We start from the raw sequence: 17,203 nt of genomic DNA, 5'->3' as shown, positions 1-17,203 counted from the left end.
CATCATCAAACCCTGAGTATATTAATAATTTTCCTGCAATAAATAAAAGTGTATAAATATTAGAACCCGTAATAGAGGGATAAAAGCTAGTTTAATAAAATAAAGCCTAATATTTATAACAGCAATCTATATTATATTTATAACACTTATTATTATTACGTACTTTTGCAAGAATATCGATATATATATTAAACAAACAAACGACAAGATCGAATCTTAATGATTTGTTTGGAATATAGAGTATTCCAAAAGTGTAAAAACAAATTAATTTCATATATCTTCTGTGATAAATATTTTAAATACACATAACTAACAGTAAACACATTTTTATTATCATATTAAATTATTAATTATTACTATCCTAATTCAAAATTTAAAAAGTTGCTATCGTGAGACTTTAACTAAAATAAAAAAGACGAAGAATGAGTCCAAATACAACTGTTGAAAGCTATCCAATGACAAAACAATGGAAATTATCGAGCATCATCTCCATTTACAATTTCTTTTTGACTTCTAGTCACATTTTCACACACACTAAACAATCCAAGAAACAAGCAAACACTATATATATACACATCATGCTCCCCACACAATAACACAACCTTCTTTCTCCTATCTTCACAATTATCATGGCTACTCCTCCTCACATCTTTTATCTTATTCCTCTTATTATTCTTGTTGTTTTCTTGTCATCATCATGTGCAAGAACCATTCCTTCTTTAAGTTCTTCTTTTCATCATTCAAAAACTTTTAAAAAAACAGGCCACCAACTCATCAAAGACCTCAATTTGCATCCGAGTCTTGACATTAATATCGTTAAGTCCTACAATCATTCATCATATCTTGATCAGGAACTTAAAGTTACACAATCTGGGATTGTTGAGAAACGGTTATCCCTATCGGTTCTTGGTGACTCTGGGGCCACCGTTCATGATCTTGCTCAACATGCTGGATATTATAGCATTGAACACACCGTTGATGCCCGGTATGCTTTCGTTTCGTGATTTGAATCTTTTATTTATACTTGTACTGCTATATTAATCATTTAAAAGTTAAAACTTTTAGAAAACCTACCCTTTTAAAAATATCTTCATGACTAGGAAAAGTTAGGAATAGTGGTTGGGAAATTTGACTACTTCTTTATTCTATTGGTAGTCATTGCTAATTCGGAATCTTTTAATGATTTGAGTGTTGGAGTGGATACATTGTGCTTATGAAAGTATGCATATTCACATGTGTAGGTTATATATGATGATATATATAACATTATTTTTAACCGAGTTAATTATTTAAGTCCATCGATAAAGACAAAGTCTTTAACTAGTGTGCGAGTGAAAGATTCTGAGTTCAAGTCCCAAAAAAGACGATATAAATTAATTAAAAGAAATTAATTTGTTGTTCAAAAAAAAGATTTGGTTTTCAATTATTAAACACAAATAAAGTACTGCTCACCAATTTGGTTTTGTTCTTCTTTCCAAAAGTCATGTAGTTGTTAAATAAAATTCAACTGATTATATTAAATATTGATTCATTAGCTACAAAAATATAATAACTTTTATTCCATTTTAATGCAACATGAACTCGGTTGTACGTGCAGGATGTTCTATTTCTTCTTTGAATCAAGAAAGGCCAAAAGTGACCCGGTTGTTATATGGCTAACCGGCGGACCAAGGTGCAGTAGTTCACTAGCTCTCTTTTATGAAAATGGCCCTTTTAAAATTACCAACAACTTGTCTCTTGTTTGGAACGACTACGGCTGGGATAAGGTTCATTTAGTTTGTCTCAAAATATTCTATAAAATATTGAACCAAGTGACACTCATAAGTTCGGTTTGAAATAGGTTTCGAACTTGATATACGTTGATCAACCAACTGGAACTGGTTTTAGTTATAGTTCTAGCGACCAAGACATCCGCCACGATGAAACTGGTGTCAGTAATGATCTTTATTTCTTCTTGCAGATTTGTTGTTAAACCCAAATTCCATCAAGTTGTCCATTAATTTTTGCTTCTTGGTTTTTCAAATATTAATCAACAATGATTCACATATTCAATATATATAGATGCAACCGAATTACTAAATAATGATAAATAATAAATCGTATGATAATAATAACTATAATAGATAATGAATTCGGCTAACATGTTGAATATATGTACGCATTCTTCAAGGCCCATCCGGATTATGTCAACAATGACTTTTACATAACTGGAGAATCATATGCCGGGCACTACATTCCGGCTTTTGCTGGTCGAATTAATCAAGGGAACAAGAAAAAAGAAGGGATTCATATAAATTTGAAGGGTTTTGGAATCGGAAACGGGCTTACAGATCCTGCAATCCAGTATAAAGCATACACCGATTACGCTTTGGCTAATAAGTTGATCTCACAATCAGATTACTCCCAGATAAACCAACAAATCCCCGATTGTGAAGCGGCCATCAAAGAATGTGGTATGCACATATAATAGTTTCTCTTTTGTGTGTGTGTGTGTGTGTGATTTTAGTCTTTCTTAGGACAAAATCAAGTATGCAACTTGTGTCTCTAGGTACAACGGGTACAACAACATGCGTGTTGGCGTTGGAAACTTGTCAGGAAATTTTCGAGGATATCTTGGATATTGCAGGCAATATAAACGTCATCATCATCATCATCATCGTACTCAGTATATCCCACCAATAGCAATGCTATGGTAGGGTCTGAGGAGGGTAAGATGTAGACAGCCTTACCTCTATCCCATAGGGATAGAGAGGCTGCTTCCGGTGAGTCCCCCGGCTCGATAGTAGTTTTGCATCAAGCCTTGGACATAAGGCACATAGCACTCAATCATCGGGACACCGGCTGATCGGTGCATGTGCCCTTGTCTTTCGGCTATCAACGCCACCACATGATGCCTGATTAACCTTCCGCCACTTTTAACGTTATTTTCACGAGATTAGTAAAATAACGTCAAAATTAGTGCAATTTTACTTTTGCCCACCCGAGGGTTCACACATATATACATTATATGCGCGCACCGCAAGCAGGGCGTGAGGCAATATAAACGTAAGATCAAAAACAATGTTACCCGAAAAACATGACCATTCAGCGTTAACTAATATTTACTTCTTTTCTTTGTAGTATTATGATATTAGAAAGCAATGCCAGGGGAGTTTATGCTATGATTTCTCCAACATGGAAAATTTCCTGACTGAACCATCCGTGAAAACAGCGTTAGGTGTACCAAGCGACATAAATTTTGTTTCGTGTAGCGATACAGTACACGAGGCGATGCTAAATGATTGGATGCGTGATCTTGAAGTTGGGATTCCAGCACTTTTGGAGCAAGGAATCGAGTTGCTTGTTTACGCCGGAGAATATGATCTTATTTGCAATTGGCTAGGTGTGTTCTTGATCTGTAACTCTTAAAATATATAAACAATATTTTTTTAATTAAAAATTTACATATGAGAAATTTTCAGGGAATTCGAGATGGGTTGATGCTATGGTGTGGTCGGGTCAGAAACAGTTTCTTGCAGCTTCGAATGTGTCGTTTGTAGTTGGTGGGAAAGAAGCTGGAGTTATGAAGAACTATGGACCGCTTACGTTTCTTAAGGTTCATGATGCTGGACATATGGTTCCAATGGATCAACCGGTAGCTGCGTTGCAGATGTTGCAGCTCTGGACTACTGGAAAACTAACATAAAATTAAGAAAAAAGAAACTGAATGATTTTTACTTGTTACTGTTTCAAGTGTTTGCTGTTTTCATGTATATTGTTCCACTTAAATGAAAGAAAGAAAATTTTACTTGTTAGATATTTGTTTGCCAAATTTTCATTTCTTATGTGTATTGTTTGGTAGTGATAAGATGAACACCGGACCAACCGGTCCAAACCAGATTAGACATGAACCTAAGATTGAAATATTCGTAGACCTTAGACTTTGGGCATTATGGATTTCGTAATTCCTTTAATAGCTTTCTAGTATGTGAAGTTCAAGTGAATTTTATATATGATAGTTATAATCGTTGTATATTGTGACTTCTGTTGGAATTATGGACCGGTTAGGGTAAGTCAATGTGGCCGACCGGGTTGTGACCCGTGAGAGTTACATCTTGGGTAACGAGCACAAAATCCGCTTAAATTAGTTAAACGGCATTGACGACTAATTAACGGGATTATTATAAATAATAATATTGATATTGCTTATTTACTAGTTAAATAAACTTGAGACGGGCTTTTAAACGTGTGTCGGGCTTGATCGAATATGGAGTTCGGATATATGGATATATATTATAAAAGATGAATTATTATGATTAAAAATAATAATAATTAATTCACTTTTGTGAAAAACCTCAGCCGCAAAAGAACTTGGAAAGCACTCCAAGTACACGGCGCTCGGAACTCCCGTAGCAAGTTCAAGCCACCGGAACACCGCCACTACAAGTCATCGGGCACCACCGAACGCCGTCGCGAAGTCCGCGTCGTCTTTTATTGCTGCCGCTGACCAGTCGTGTCGCTGTCTCTGAGCACCGCTGCCACCACTCGTCTCGTCTCGTTTCGTCACCTAGCGTCGCTCGTTAACTCTCGGTATCTCAACCGATTATTTATTAACCGAGGTAAACTTAAATATTGTCGTTTATATATTTATGTTTCTTTGGTTGTTTCGTATCGTACTCGTATCGTATGTAACCGGATCTTGTACGACTCCGTTAAATGGTGATTACTCGTTTTATATTTCGCTGCGTATTCATTATTAATATGATTAATAATTATGAAATCTATTTATAATTGAAAACCGGGTTCAAAAGTTAAACCGTTGACTGATCACCACTGGAACACAACAGTGGTATCAGAGCCTTGGTTACAACATACGAGTCGAATCCGGTCTTTTCACCGGATCTACATCATAAACTTCAAGCTAGTTGAAGTTTTTGATCTAGATATGTTTTTTGAGCAATCTTGGTTTGGTCAATTTTTATTTATTTTATTTGACCAAAATATTGCTCAATTTTATTTTTATTGAATATGTAAATTTGGCCCGACCTTGTTTGCTTGGTTGAATGGTTTTTGGTTTTTGGCCATATGGATGGTTCAAAAGTTGTATTTATTTTTCGGTTTTATTTTATGGTTTTTTGGCCACTTTGATGGTTCAATATTGTAATGAAGAAGACCCGAAGGAAAAACCGAGGACGAGCACGTGGAGTTCTTGAAGTCAGTGGGAGTTAGCAAAGATGACCGGATGCACCAGGAGTCCATCCTTGTGGTTGTTTGTGTTGTGACCCCTTGACCCGATTGGTCTTGCTAATAGGCTCTAGCAAGACCAATCACCTTTTGGCCATTTAAGATTTACATATTCTTGTTTGCTATTGTGGTTACTTGCTTGATTATAATAGGTTATAATACCACCAACCTAATACCAAATATATTAAAATAAATTTTCATTAACCAATTGAGTTTTTGCAAAATTAAACTAAATTTGATTTTCCAAAACCTTATAACTTAATAGTTTAACTATTAACTTAAAATTGGTTAGTCATATCGCGACAAACTTAGTTTTAATACGTTATTTAAAACTGAGTGTCCTGAGAGATGAAAGGGTTCATCTAGTTGTCCCGATTAATACAGTTAAACTGGACTTTTACTCTATTCGGTAAATTCTAAAATTAATCCCAATTTTAAAATCAATAGTTAATGCCATCCTACTATAAGCCACACTTGAGGCATACTGCGAAATTTCGAGTGTTTGGAGCTACATAACCGCACTTTTTTCTAGCCTATCCCTTCAAGGTGAAAGGGTTTCGTTGACACATCCGACCCTTTCACACGTGTCTGTACTAGGGCGACTATTACTTTACTCTTCTGTTACGTGCTACAGCTGTCTGAAGACTAATGTGGGCATAGATGAGGCTAAGCGTATCTACTTAGGCAATTGTTGTCTTAATAGGCCTCATAACCGAGAGTTGTGCTCTATTCACAATTGGCAATCGTTGTCAATCTGCCTAACCACTTACTAATGTTGTGTGCTACAGCTGCCATTACTAACTAGAAGCCAGATTTTCAAATCACCTATTTTATTAATGTTAATTGGGTCATTAATAATAGGATTACAACGTCGAAAATACTAATTAAATTTACTTTTGCTTTATTAAACAGATGTCATCAAATGAAAATTCACCCTACGCCCTTAAGTCTATCCTTGAGAAGGATAAACTGAACGGTACCAACTTCATCGAATGGCATCGCAACTTGAGACTTGTTCTCACCATGGCAAAGCGCCTGTATGTTCTCGATGGACCTGTTCCAGCCGAGCCTGAAAACGACACAGCCGCTGCTCGAAAAACTCTTGACAAGCATAGGGATGACTCGGCTGAGGTCTCGTGTATTATGCTAGCCACCATGACTTCTGAGCTTGCTAAAGGCTTAGAAGACTTTGGTGCCTATGAGATGCTGGAACAAATCAAGGGCATGTTCCAGAAACAAGCCCGTCAGGAACGATTCGATACCATGAAACAACTCATTAGTTGCAAGATGGCAGAAGAGTCTCCCGTCAGTGCGCATGTTCTTAAGATGAAGGGGCACATCGATCAGCTTAAGAAACTTGATCATCCCCTGCCCGATGAGATGGCAGCTGATTTCATCCTCAACTCTCTCCCCAGCTCTTACGACCAGTTCGTAATGAATTTCAACATGAACGGCTGGGTAAAGACAGTGCCGGAGCTGCACAACATGCTCAAAACGGCTTAGATGAATATTCCTTCTAGGACCAATCAAGTTCTGATGATCCGATCTGCTGGTGTAAAGAAGCCTAAACCCAAGAATCAGGGTTATAAGGGAAAAGGCAAGAAGAAAGTTACTGTTGCTGCCAAATCTGCCACCAACACTAACAAGAAAGTTGCAAAGGCACCACCGTCGCCTCCTGAGGAGCGCCAGTGCTACAAGTGCAACAAGATGGGGCACTGGATGCGTGACTGCCCCGAGCATCTAGCTGAGATATGTAAGGCCCCGTTACCGGTAACCCTACTTTCGTGTTGGATTTACTCATAAACACAGTTCTAAATATCAGAGTTAATTAAAATCTTTACGCGGAATATAAAACTTTCATAAAACATTACATATCAATTCATAATCATGTCTTTAAACATTCCTCTTGTCTTTCAAAATCAAAACGTAACTTATAAAACATATCGGATCTTCAGATGCCAGGCTTTAGTCTTCTGCCATGTGTCCTCCACTCAAGCCAGCTGTCTCATCCTACTCACCTGCGTGCATACTAAAAGTCAGCTACGCTGAGTGAGTTCTAGTTAATCATACACTACCATACAATACCTTGTTACATACATACGTACTTAACCTCATAACTTTCTTTTATACACACATAAGTACTCATACCTTCATTCTTACTTACATACTTTCTTTCTTTCATAATCATACGTTTTAAAGAGCCTTTCGCCCTATAACCTCACAGATATTATAAGGGTCTGGTCCCTAACATCACAGATATTATAAGGGTCTGGTCCCTAACATCACAGATATTGTAAGGGTCTGGTCCCTAACATCACAGATATTATAAGGGTCTGGTCCCTAACATCACAGATATTATAAGGGTCTGGTCCCTAACATCACAGATATTATAAGGGTCTGGTCCCTAACATCACAGATATTATAAGGGTCTGGTCCCTTGCTTTCGAATATTAGTAGGGTTCAGTTTCCTCTTCGTTACCATACAACCATGCAACATACCTCGAGCATTATTAGGGCTTGGTACCCTTTTCGTAACCATACAACCCTACAACCGTCATTTCCTTCTTTTATTAACTTTATTACGTTCATACACGTAAACATACATATCATACTTGCCATATTTATAACGTTACAACCTGACAGTACGTGCAATATCCGAAGATCGTTCACGTACCATCAAGCAATCATTCATACATATCACATATATCACATATGGCATACACTTATCACTTAGGATAAATGTATTAACAACACATCGAGTATGCACACAGCCCCGAAAACATAACAAGGAATGGGGCTAGAAACTCACCTGGATTCTGTTACGCTCGCCGTTGATTGTAATTCCTTTCTTTAACTGGGCTCGGCTAACTGTATAATATTTCCACATATCAATTACTACTACTACTACTACCACTACTCATTTTTGATAACCGCCTTAACACATTTTCCAATAGGTTTTTAATTTATTTCATAAACGAACTTCACTTCAGGCGAATCTTGGAAACAACTTGGTTCTGGCTTGATTCGATCGAATAGGGACATATTCGATCGAATCTGAGACACATTCGATCGAACTAGACACACACTCGATCGAACCAGTTGGGAAAACTCGTTCGGCTTGGTTCTGGCTTGATTCGGTCGAATAGGGACATATTCGATCGAATCTGAGGCACACTCGATCGAACTAGACACACACTCGATCGAACCAGTTGGGAAAACTCGTTCGGTCGGACATGGCACTTGTTCGATCGAATAGGAACTCGTTCGGTCGGATATGAAGCTCATTCGGTCGAATAAGATGGAGATCGTTCGGTTGCTTCAATATTCGGTCGACTGGACTTGTTCGATCTACACATTCGATCGAATGGACTGATTCGATCGAATGAGTCTGATTCGACTCCTTCAAGCTGGGCGACGGAGAAACCCACGGGTTTTCCAGATTTTCCAGATTTTTGACCCAAAATCGAAGTTTTTGACATGGAAATGCTCGGGATTGAAAGGGCTATCGATTCCTAGTACTTTTAAACACAAAAGCTTGCATTTTGACACCAAAACAAGGCGGTTTTTGACCCGAAAACTCAAGTTACGTTTTTGCTCGATTTGAGGCCGAAATGGTTATGAAAACGGATGATTTTCGAGAGGGACTTACCAAAAACGATTAGGAACAAGATTGTGGACTCGGATTTGTGATTTGAGAACTTTCTCTCTCTAGCTTCTCTCTCTAGAAATGAGAGTGTTTGGGTGGGTGTAAGTGAAGGAAGATGGTGAAAATGGTGGAAGTGTCAAGAACTTTCGTTTATATACTACGGGTTTGGTTAGGCTCGGGTTGGCTTCCTACGGGTCGAGACAGGCCGAGTTCATAAAATAACTAAGCCCAAGACCCGTTCCTTACTCGACATTAAATAACTAAAACGTGAATTTACTAAACATAACTTTCTTTTATTTATCAATATAAAAATTTTAGGATGTTACAAGTCTTCCTCCCTTAAAGAGGTTTCGTCCCCGAAACCTAACTATTACATAAACAAACTTGGGTAAAACTTGCACATCTCATCCTCGACTTCCCAAGTAGCATCAGATCCCTTGCGGTGTTTCCATATCACTTTGACCAAGGGTATAATCTTGTGACGAAGCTGCTTCTCCTTGCGATCAACGATCTTTATCGGTTGCTCGATGTAGTTCAATTGTTCATCAACCTCAACGTCCAATAATGGCACGTGAGACGTGTCATCAGCTAGACACTTCCTCAGATGAGAAACATGGAAGGTTGAATGAATTCCTTCTAACTCATCGGGTAAATCCAGTTTGTAAGCTACTTCACCCACACGTTTTACAATCTTGAACGGTCCAATGTACCTCGGACTCAACTTTCCTCTTTTCCTAAAACGGATAATCCCCTTCCAAGGCGAGACCTTAAGCATCACATAGTCGCCAACGTTAAACTCAATTGGTCGTCGCCGCTTATCCGCATAAGACTTTTGTCTGTCTTGAGCGGCTTTCATTCTTGCTTTGATCTGATCGAACTTTGAAGACGTTTCTTGAACCACTTCTATACTTCCCATTTCCTTCTGACCAATCTCACCCCAACACACCGGGGTTCTACATCGTCTACCGTACAGCATCTCAAACGGTGGCATACCAATACTCGAATGGTAACTGTTGTTATAGGAGAACTCTGCCAGATGCAGATGATCATCCCAACTTCCACCAAAATCTAAAACGCAAGCACGTAGCATATCCTCAAGGGTTTGGATCGTCCTTTCAGACTGTCCATCGGTTTGAGGATGATACGCCGTACTGATGTTCAACCTCGTCCCCATAGCTTCATGAAATTTCTTCCAGAACCTCGAAGTAAACCGTGTATCCCTATCAGACACGATCGATAACGGTACTCCATGCTTGGTTACAATTTCTATAATGAACAAGCTTGCTAACGTTTCTGACGAGATGGCCTCTCGTATGGGCAGAAAATGAGCACTCTTGGTCAAACGGTCCACAATCACCCAGATGGTATCATGATGCTTAGCTGTACGAGGTAGCTTAGTTATGAAATCCATGGTGATGTGTTCCCATTTCCACTCAGGTATCTCTAGCGGTTGCATCTTCCCATAAGGCTTTTGGTGCTCGGCCTTGACTTGTAAGCAAGTTAAGCACTTACTAACATAATCCACTACATCACTCTTCATTCCTGGCCACCAGTAATCTCTTTTCAAGTCTTGGTACATCTTTGTAGCTCCAGGATGGATTGAGTACCTTGACTTATGAGCTTCATCTAAGATTCGACTTCTAAGATCACCATGGCGTGGAATCCACATACGGTCAAATCTAGTTTTAACTCCATGAGTGTTTTCCATCAACTCATCTTGCTGGCCATAAATCCTTTCTTTCTTTACTAACCCTTCGTCTACTAACACTTCTGACTGCACTTTGATGATTTCTTCAAAAAGACTTGAGTTCATGATCAACTTGTATGACTTCACTGTTGCAAGGACTTCCTCATTCTTCCGACTTAACGCATCAGCGACCACGTTAGCTTTACCGGGGTAATACTTAATCTCACAGTCGTAATCCTTTATCAATTCTAACCATCTTCTCTGCCTCATGTTCAGTTCTTTCTGCTCGAAGAAGTACTTTAAACTCTTATGATCTGTATAGATAGTACACTTAGTGCCGTACAGATAATGCCTCCATATCTTAAGAGCATGCACTACAGCTGCTAACTCCAAATCATGCGTCGGGTAAGTACTCTCATGGACCTTCAACTGTCTAGACGCGTAGGCTATCACCTTCCCTCGTTGCATCAACACGCAACCTAACCCTTGATGCGAGGCATCAGCACAAACAACAAAATCCTCATCACCATCGGGTAAAGTAAGGATTGGAGCTTGCGTGAGTCTCTTCTTTAATTCTTCAAAGGCTTCCTCCTGAAACTTTCCCCAATTGAATACTATCGTCTTACGGGTCATACCGGTCAGCGGTGCGGCTATCTTGGAGAAACCTTCGATGAATCTCCTATAGTAGCCAGCTAACCCTAGGAAGCTTCGTATATCAGTCGGATTCTGCGGAGTCTTCCAATTCGTTATCGCTTCAATCTTAGCTGGGTCCACGGTAATCCCCTCCGGATTAACCACATGACCTAAAAATTGCACTTCCCTTAACCAGAACGCGCACTTCGAAAACTTGGCGTACAACCTTTCTTTCTTCAGAACTTCCAATACCTCTCTCAGATGCTCGGCATGGTCAGACTCACTCTTTGAATAAATCAATATATCATCGATGAAGACGATAACCGACTTATCCAACATCGGTCGACACACCCTATTCATCATGTCCATAAATGCTGCAGGAGCATTTGTTAGACCGAATGACATTACAAGGAACTCGTAGTGTCCATACCGCGTTCGGAACGCTGTTTTAGGGATGTCTACCTCTTTCACCTTCAGCTGATGGTAGCCTGATCTGAGATCTATTCGTGAGAACCAACTCGAACCTTGCAGTTGGTCAAACAGATCGTCAATCCTAGGCAAGGGGTATCTATTCTTTACCGTAAGCTTATTCAACTCACGATAGTCTATGCACATTCTCATACTCCCATCCTTTTTCTTCACAAACAAAACCGGTGCGCCCCACGGAGAAACACTCGGTCTGATAAAACCCTTGTCGAGGAGTTCTTGCAGTTGGGACATCAATTCCTTCATCTCGGACGGTGCTAGACGGTAAGGCGCCTTCGCGACGGGCTGGGCTCCTGGTACTAGATCTATCTGAAATTCTATCTCTCGCTCAGGTGGCAACCCCGGAAGATCCTCAGGGAATACTTCTGGGTAGTCGCGCACAATAGGAACATTCTTCATTTCTTTCGTCTCGGCCGTAGCGTTGACAACATACGCCAGGTAGGCACCGCACCCTCGCCTTAACAAACCCTCGGCTTTTATCATCGAAATGACATTAAGCCCATAACTCTCCTTATCACCATAAACCGTCACCGCACTACCATCCAATGACTTTAACCTTATCATCTTACTTTTACATACTATCTGAGCCTCAAACTCAGACAACCAATCCATACCCAAGACTACATCGAACCCTCCTAAGGCCATAACATACAAGGTAACAGGGAACTCATGTCCCTCTAACTCTATCTTACAATTCTTCACCATTTTTGTTATTTTCACCGAAGTGTCACTTGCGGTTTCTACTACAAAAGTTTCAGACACTCGGCAGCCTTTCATTTTAGCTAGTTTACTAAACGTCGTAGCTACAAAACTTCTATTCGCACCAGAATCAAATAATACAGAAGCGGAAACATCGTTCACCAGAAACGTACCTGTGACGACATCCGGAATCTGCCTGGCTTGTTCCTGGGTCAGCATGTAGGCTCTAGTTCTGGGCCTAGCTTGATCGGCATCCTTCTTTCCACTACCTCCAGCTACACCTTCAGTGCACTCTCTTGACATATGGCCTGTCTTGCCACATTTGTAACATGTTGGCTTCGCACTGCACTCATTGGCATAATGCCCTACCTTCCCGCACTTATAACAGGCATTCGACCCCATTCTGCATTCTCCACCATGAGCCTTTCCACATTTGAGACAAACATTAGAACTTTTACCCCACTTGCATTCACCACCATGCCTCTTTCCGCAGGTCTTACACGATCTCTTCTCCCACACTTTCTGTTTCTTATCCCTGGAGTTCCATAACTGAGTACCGGGTCGTTTAGCAGGAGTGACCCCTTTCTTCTCTTTCTCTTCGTCCCTTTCCACCCTATCATCCGCGGCCACGTCAGCATAGACCAATTCCGCGAGTCCAACAGCCGAATCAAAAGTAGCAGGTTGAATCGCCCTGACTAACATGCGGACCTTTTGTGGCAACCCCCTCACATAACACTTGATTCTCTTGACCTCAGTGTCAACCATGTCAGGCACCAACCTAGATAGTCGGTTGAACTCCGTGGTATACTCACGATGCGTCATCATACCGGCTTTTAAATTCTGGAACTTCATCTCCGTTCTTTCAACCTCGGCATCTGCACAGAACTTCTTCATTACCAACTCTTTCAAATCTTCCCACTTCATCTCTTTGATCTCTTCACGGGTCTTCCTCTGCTCCACACTCTCCCACCAATACATAGCCTCATCTACGAAAGACTGAGTAGCATAACCCACAGCTTGGTCGGGACGGCATTCGCTAATGCGGATAACCTTGTCCATAGCGGTTATCCACTGGAGAGTAGCGATTGCGTCTCCTAAACCAGTCAGCTTAGGCGGGTCACAACCTTTGAAGGACTTATAGCTGCACCCACCTTGTCCTCCTCTCCTATCATCGACTTTCACAGACTTATCCCCACTCGAGGCCCCTCTTTCACCTTCCCCATCCCTTCTACCATCACCACCCGCCCCTTCAGCAGTTCGCTCACGGCTTCCAGCAGATCCTTCGGGATTCAGGTTCTTCACAGCAGCAACTACAGCCTGAACGATGGCTGCCTGAACTGCGGGGCTAAGTTGAACTTCTTCGTTGTTGTTCTGGTCTCCTCCAGCTGCGCTTCCCTCATCTTCGGTGTGGGAAGCTTCTTCCACCGAGGGTTGCCGGACAAGACGAGGCCTGCCACGACGTCCAGTGCGACCCCCAGCTTCAACAAATTCTCCAGCTCCAGCCATCAGTATCCTATATGAGAAAACACAAACATCATCACTCAAGGAACTATTTAGTACAAGGATAGTAAGGCTAACAGGTAATAACAGTGGCCAGTTGTGATTAGCTGATCACGTTACTTTCCGTGTCCTATACACTTCCCTTTATGAGTCTATTTGTGCTGGTTCTACTTAAGCAGTTTGTCAAATCAAACAATCAATTATTCCTATCCCTGACGTTCACATATCTTTCCTTTCTCATTAATATATATCATTTAATCATACACCTTACCTTCACTGATCTTGCTTGAGCGACACATGGCATTCTTGGACTGGCATCTTCTTTCCTTTCTTACTTAAATCCCATTCTCTGTTCGAGTCTAAGCATGTAGGATGCTTAAATCTCTCGAACTTTGCTCTGATACCAACTTGTAAGGCCCCGTTACCGGTAACCCTACTTTCGTGTTGGATTTACTCATAAACACAGTTCTAAATATCAGAGTTAATTAAAATCTTTACGCGGAATATAAAACTTTCATAAAACATTACATATCAATTCATAATCATGTCTTTAAACATTCCTCTTGTCTTTCAAAATCAAAACGTAACTTATAAAACATATCGGATCTTCAGATGCCAGGCTTTAGTCTTCTGCCATGTGTCCTCCACTCAAGCCAGCTGTCTCATCCTACTCACCTGCGTGCATACTAAAAGTCAGCTACGCTGAGTGAGTTCTAGTTAATCATACACTACCATACAATACCTTGTTACATACATACGTACTTAACCTCATAACTTTCTTTTATACACACATAAGTACTCATACCTTCATTCTTACTTACATACTTTCTTTCTTTCATAATCATACGTTTTAAAGAGCCTTTCGCCCTATAACCTCACAGATATTATAAGGGTCTGGTCCCTAACATCACAGATATTATAAGGGTCTGGTCCCTAACATCACAGATATTGTAAGGGTCTGGTCCCTAACATCACAGATATTATAAGGGTCTGGTCCCTAACATCACAGATATTATAAGGGTCTGGTCCCTAACATCACAGATATTATAAGGGTCTGGTCCCTAACATCACAGATATTATAAGGGTCTGGTCCCTTGCTTTCGAATATTAGTAGGGTTCAGTTTCCTCTTCGTTACCATACAACCATGCAACATACCTCGAGCATTATTAGGGCTTGGTACCCTTTTCGTAACCATACAACCCTACAACCGTCATTTCCTTCTTTTATTAACTTTATTACGTTCATACACGTAAACATACATATCATACTTGCCATATTTATAACGTTACAACCTGACAGTACGTGCAATATCCGAAGATCGTTCACGTACCATCAAGCAATCATTCATACATATCACATATATCACATATGGCATACACTTATCACTTAGGATAAATGTATTAACAACACATCGAGTATGCACACAGCCCCGAAAACATAACAAGGAATGGGGCTAGAAACTCACCTGGATTCTGTTACGCTCGCCGTTGATTGTAATTCCTTTCTTTAACTGGGCTCGGCTAACTGTATAATATTTCCACATATCAATTACTACTACTACTACTACCACTACTCATTTTTGATAACCGCCTTAACACATTTTCCAATAGGTTTTTAATTTATTTCATAAACGAACTTCACTTCAGGCGAATCTTGGAAACAACTTGGTTCTGGCTTGATTCGATCGAATAGGGACATATTCGATCGAATCTGAGACACATTCGATCGAACTAGACACACACTCGATCGAACCAGTTGGGAAAACTCGTTCGGCTTGGTTCTGGCTTGATTCGGTCGAATAGGGACATATTCGATCGAATCTGAGGCACACTCGATCGAACTAGACACACACTCGATCGAACCAGTTGGGAAAACTCGTTCGGTCGGACATGGCACTTGTTCGATCGAATAGGAACTCGTTCGGTCGGATATGAAGCTCATTCGGTCGAATAAGATGGAGACCGTTCGGTTGCTTCCCTATTCGGTCGACTGGACTTGTTCGATCTACACATTCGATCGAATGGACTGATTCGATCGACTGATTCGATCGAATGAGTCTGATTCGACTCCTTCAAGCTGGGCGACGGAGAAACCCACGGGTTTTCCAGATTTTCCAGATTTTTGACCCAAAATCGAAGTTTTTGACATGGAAATGCTCGGGATTGAAAGGGCTATCGATTCCTAGTACTTTTAAACACAAAAGCTTGCATTTTGACACCAAAACAAGGCGGTTTTTGACCCGAAAACTCAAGTTACGTTTTTGCTCGATTTGAGGCCGAAATGGTTATGAAAACGGATGATTTTCGAGAGGGACTTACCAAAAACGATTAGGAACAAGATTGTGGACTCGGATTTGTGATTTGAGAACTTTCTCTCTCTAGCTTCTCTCTCTAGAAATGAGAGTGTTTGGGTGGGTGTAAGTGAAGGAAGATGGTGAAAATGGTGGAAGTGTCAAGAACTTTCGTTTATATACTACGGGTTTGGTTAGGCTCGGGTTGGCTTCCTACGGGTCGAGACAGGCCGAGTTCATAAAATAACTAAGCCCAAGACCCGTTCCTTACTCGACATTAAATAACTAAAACGTGAATTTACTAAACATAACTTTCTTTTATTTATCAATATAAAAATTTTAGGATGTTACAAGTCTTCCTCCCTTAAAGAGGTTTCGTCCCCGAAACCTAACTATTACATAAACAAACTAGGGTAAAACTTGCACATCTCATCCTCGACTTCCCAAGTAGCATCAGATCCCTTGCGGTGTTTCCATATCACTTTGACCAAGGGTATAATCTTGTGACGAAGCTGCTTCTCCTTGCGATCAACGATCTTTATCGGTTGCTCGATGTAGTTCAATTGTTCATCAACCTCAACGTCCAATAATGGCACGTGAGACGTGTCATCAGCTAGACACTTCCTCAGATGAGAAACATGGAAGGTTGAATGAATTCCTTCTAACTCATCGGGTAAATCCAGTTTGTAAGCTACTTCACCCACACGTTTTACAATCTTGAACGGTCCAATGTACCTCGGACTCAACTTTCCTCTTTTCCTAAAACGGATAATCCCCTTCCAAGGCGAGACCTTAAGCATCACATAGTCGCCAACGTTAAACTCAATTGGTCGTCGCCGCTTATCCGCATAAGACTTTTGTCTGTCTTGAGCGGCTTTCATTCTTGCTTTGATCTGATCGAACTTTGAAGACGTTTCTTGAACCACTTCTATACTTCCCATTTCCTTCTGACCAATCTCACCCCAACACACCGGGGTTCTACATCGTCTACCGTACAGCATCTCAAACGGTGGCATACCAATACTCGAATGGTAACTG

The 17,203-nt window shown here is 40.5% G+C and overlaps 1 protein-coding gene across 1 annotated transcript; it reads left to right on the top strand.

Moving 5' to 3' along the window:
• The first annotated feature begins 528 nt into the window (after positions 1-528).
• On the top strand, positions 529-3,685 carry LOC143533517 (serine carboxypeptidase-like). The gene is made up of 7 exons (XM_077028276.1): positions 529-985; positions 1,598-1,766; positions 1,841-1,960; positions 2,159-2,453; positions 2,549-2,637; positions 3,121-3,382; positions 3,462-3,685. The coding sequence occupies exons 1-7, from the start codon at positions 630-632 to the stop codon at positions 3,683-3,685; spliced, it is 1,515 nt and encodes a 504-aa protein (XP_076884391.1). The 5' UTR covers positions 529-629.
• The last annotated feature ends 13,518 nt before the right edge of the window (positions 3,686-17,203 follow it).

This window comes from Bidens hawaiensis, unplaced genomic scaffold, assembly GCF_021521415.1.
Source record: "Bidens hawaiensis isolate Kalapana, Puna unplaced genomic scaffold, B.hawaiensis_p1.1 tig00009774_1, whole genome shotgun sequence".
NCBI lineage: Eukaryota > Viridiplantae > Streptophyta > Magnoliopsida > Asterales > Asteraceae > Bidens > Bidens hawaiensis.
Note: the sequence above shows the minus strand (reverse complement) of the source record. Positions and strands in the feature narration are given on the sequence as shown.

Coding starts and splice junctions, on each gene's coding strand:
- LOC143533517 (XM_077028276.1), top strand. CDS start 630: ATGGCTACTCCTCCTCACATCTTTTATCTTATTCCTCTTATTATTCTT. Junction 1,767..1,840: donor ACGACTACGGCTGGGATAAG/GTTCATTTAGTT, acceptor GGTTTGAAATAG/GTTTCGAACTTGATATACGT. Junction 3,383..3,461: donor TCTTATTTGCAATTGGCTAG/GTGTGTTCTTGA, acceptor AGAAATTTTCAG/GGAATTCGAGATGGGTTGAT.